At 46.1% G+C, this 4,137-nt stretch overlaps 1 protein-coding gene across 9 annotated transcripts in view; it reads right to left on the reverse strand.

The window, feature by feature from the left end:
• Positions 1-1,800: 1,800 nt before the first annotated feature.
• timm10 (translocase of inner mitochondrial membrane 10 homolog (yeast)) overlaps positions 1,801-4,137 on the reverse strand; it is an 8,176-nt gene continuing 5,839 nt past the window's right edge. For all 9 annotated transcript variants that reach the window (XM_048620787.1, XM_048620790.1, XM_048620789.1 and 6 more), the window contains exon 4: positions 1,801-2,055. In XM_048620787.1, the coding sequence (XP_048476744.1) occupies positions 1,854-2,055 (202 nt within the window). In that variant the 3' untranslated portion in view covers positions 1,801-1,853. The remainder of the gene's footprint in view (positions 2,056-4,137) is intronic.

A 4,137-nucleotide genomic window follows, 5' to 3' on the forward strand; every position in this document is an offset into this window, starting at 1 on the left:
GTTGTAACTGTACCCACATCCATCATTCCTCGTGAAATTCATTCCACACACGAACCACTCTCTGTGTAAAACAATTGCCCATCCATGTCTTTTTCAAATCTCTCTCCACTCCCCTTAAAAATGTGCCCCCTTGTCTTGAAATTCTCCATCCTAAGGAAAAGACAACTACCATTAACTCTATCTATACCTCTCATTATTTTATAAACTTCAACAAGGTCGCATCTCAACCTCCTACACTCCAGTGAAAAATGTTCCAGTGTGTCCAGCCTCTCTTTATAATTCAAACCTTCCATTTCTGGCAACATCCTGGTAAATCTGTTCTGAACCCTCTTCAGCTTTATAACATCCCTCCTATACCTGGGCGACCGGAACTGGACACAGTGCTCCAGAAGAGGCCTCATCAACGTCCTGTACAATCTCAACATGACGTCACAACTCCTATACTCAAAGGGCTGAGCAATGAAGGCAAGCGTATTAAACACCTTTTTAACCACCCTGTCTATGTGTGACGTGAACTTCAAAGAATTATGTACCTGCACCCCTAGGTCCCTCTGTTCTACAACTCCACCCAATTGTATAAGTCCTACCCCTGTTTGTTGTACCAAAATGCAATACCTCGCATTTATCCAGATTGAACTCCGTCTGTCATTTTCAGTTCATTGACCCAGTTACTGACTTGACCCTCTGTAATCTCAGAAAAACCTTCTTCACTGTTTACAATACCACCAATTTCGCTGTCATCTGCAAACCATGCCTTCTGTATTCTCATCCAAATCATTTATATAAATGACAAACAAAAGAGGACCCAGAACCAATCCCTGTGAAACACCGATGGTCACAGGCCTCCAGTCTGAAAAGCAACCCTCCACCATTACTCTCTGTCTCCTACCATGAAGCCAACTGTATCCAATTGGCAAGCTCACCCAGAATCCCGCGTGCCCTAACCTTACTATATAGTCTACCATGTGGAACTGTGTCGAAAGCTTTACTAAAGTCCAAGGAAACAATGTCTACTGCTCTGCCCTCATCAATATTGTTGGTAACTTCCTCAAAAAACTCAATCAAGTTTTTCCTTATGAGGAATGTATACTTTCCTCCTGTATGAACTATAAATTCAATTTCAAATCCCAATGGATCAAATCCCTTCCCATTCACTCCCACTGTACACCATCCCAATGGATCAAAACCCTTCCCATTCACTCCCACTGTACACCATCCCAACGGATCAAAACCCTTCCCATTCACTCCCACTGCACACCATCCCAACGGATCAAATCCCTTCCCATTCACTCCCACTGCACACCATCCCAACGGATCAAATCCCTTCCCATTCACTCCCACTGTACACCATCCCAACAGATCAAAACCCTTCCCATTCACTCCCACTGTACAACATCCCAATGGATCAAAACCCTTCCCATTTACTTCCCATTGTCCGTTAGAGGACTGGTCTTCAATTGGTAGGTTAGGTGTCTAGGGGAATGGTCTTTGATGAAAATCTTAGGGGTGTAACTGGATGGTCTCCGATGGGATGGTGGGGGGTGAGGGGGTCTAGGGAGATGGTCGTTGGTGGGAACATTAGGGATCTAGACAGACGCTCTTCGACGGAAGAGTTGGTGCACTAGAGAGATAGTCTTCAATGTAGAAGCTAGAGGTTGAGATGGTTTGTCTTCAATGGTTTTCCAATGGGAAATGAATGTCCTCTTCTTGGGTTCAATCCCCAACCCCGTCTCTCTCTCTCGCACACTCGCGCGCACATACACACACACACACATACACAATGAGGCAGCAATGCAGCGGGACTGTGGAGGGCAGAGTTTATTGATGGTGGTCTCTCCATGCCCGCGGTGCCCTCACTGTGCCACAGCACCCTGCTGCATCCTCTTCATTAGCTCTTCGTCCTGCATGGACAGCTCTGTCAGTTTCTTGCCCATGCGCTCGTGGATGTCCAGGTACTTGGCGACGCAGCGGTCAAGGCAGACTGACTCGCCCTTCGAGAGCTCGGCTTCCTTGTAGTGGGGGGGCACACATTTGCGATGGCAGGCGTGGGTCATCCTGGAGGTATGGAGAAAGAAAGGTTGGGAGCCGAGAGGGAAGAAGTCACACGCTTGCCCCGCACCCCACCCCATTGATCTTTCCCCTAGAATACCCATCATCGTTTGGTGTTCAGCACACTCGAATGTCCATGTTGTTTTCACTTTTCTATATTTGTAGATTTTGGGCCAAAATGGGAACCGCCTTAAACCAAGGGAACTACAGAAGGTGACGTTACAGTCTGAATGGAACTCATTGCAAACTGTGTCTACACGGTTGGTTTGTTCGAGCAGTGGTGGTGGGCGGTGGGGGGGGTTAGGATTTCTGGACTCTTGGCACTGCCAGTGTGTGTTCTAGACAACATGGAGATTGGTTTCTCAATTATGACCAGTCATAGAGCTCAGGGGTGCTCAGTATGACAAGACTTCTGCAATTGGCTCCCTGGGTGGGTGGGCCGACTGGGCGTGAACAGAAAGAGCCAGCATGCCCTCTCTCCTTGCAGAGAAGGACAAACAACTGGAGCTTGCTGCCTCTAAGCAGTGACTCTGAAGTTGACCAACCTGTGTGCCAAGTGCCCAGTGCCTGCAGTTAAGAACTGAAAGAATGTGGAAAAAAGCCAGATCAGGATCCAACGCATTTGGAACAAGGAAAAGAACTCATTGATCCCGTGAACTCAGACAACTGAACTGTGTACGCCTAATGTTTTTTCATTACCCTTAATTCCAATGCTTTTTGGCTTTATCCGTTTGCCCGCATATGTAGGAGGTTAAGAAGGGACTAGAACTATAAAGTGATGACTCATATGTTGTCTGCCTGTAGTTAACAGATTTTTTTCTGATAAATAGGGAGTTCATGCTAAGTGCAGAAACCTGGTCAGTGTTTTCTGTTAAGTGGACTCCATCAGGCAGGAAAATGACAGGACTTCCAATCATTTGACTAAATCTTTTAACTTTTGTTGTTGATTTATACAGTATAGAAGAGACCTTTTGGCATTGACAAGAAGAAAATGAATCCAGGACTGGTAGGGTGTGGATATCAGTGCACTCTGCCTAGTGGGAGAGATTGGGTGCTCGTCTGGGATCACTGTGAAGATTAGGGTGCAGGGTTAGTCAGGGATAAAGGGTTAGAGGAAGCAGGAGGTTTTACATACTTCTTAATCAACCTGTTTTGAGAGGTTATGGCCCACCTTTGGAGCAGGCGTAGGGGTGTCCTGTACCTGCTCACTTGTACCTGAACACACTAAGCGGCCCATGCCTGCTTACAAGATGGTAGACAGAAGCAAAGCAGCCTGCTCACACACTGAAATACAACGGTACCTTTGAACAGAACCACGAGAAGGTCAGTAAAGGAACGCTGTATGTTCCCATCCGAGATAGTTCTGATAAAAGGTTGCCTTAGGACAGAAAAATGACCAAATCCAGCTTTATTAATGAAAGGATAATTGTCCCAGTAAATGAACAACATCAGGTGCTAGACTAGATCCTAAAAGCTACAAGGATAACAGCTGAAGTTGTTTTGTAATAAACAGTTGCCTCTTTGAAGCTACCAGCAATAGTAAATAGTTTCCAGCTAAAAATGCTCTAATCTTAGAAGTTGGTTTCAATACATATTATCAGTCACAGATTTATGGTTAACAATTGTTTTAGTGCAAAATGCTGTAAATGAAACAGTTTCCAAACATCTCCACCCTTCTGTGTGTTCACCGGTTTCCTCATTTCACTCCTGAACTGTTTGAGTTAATTTTCAGAACCCAACGTATGAGACTCCCCCAACAAATGGAAACGTTTTCTCTCTATCTGAGCAGGGCTCTAAGTAGATCCGTTCATTACATCTTCACCCCTGGGGCTCATCCACAGGTTTCCCACAGGGTGAAGGGTCAATCTCTGACCCTAGCATATCTACCTCAGATATCCCCCCCCAGTCTGAGGAAGGTGGTTCTCAAAACCTCTGGTGCCAGCCGAACTGCCATGGATAGCACTCTCTCTCGAAGTGAAAATACTGCGACTTAAGGAACCAGTTCAGAGAATTAACCCCAAACACACTGGCAAAAATTCTAAGGGTCGGTGCCGAGGGAGCGCCGCACCGTCGGAGGGTCGGTGCCGA

Source organism: Rhincodon typus, chromosome 48 (genome assembly GCF_021869965.1).
Source record: "Rhincodon typus isolate 14 chromosome 48, sRhiTyp1.1, whole genome shotgun sequence".
NCBI lineage: Eukaryota > Metazoa > Chordata > Chondrichthyes > Orectolobiformes > Rhincodontidae > Rhincodon > Rhincodon typus.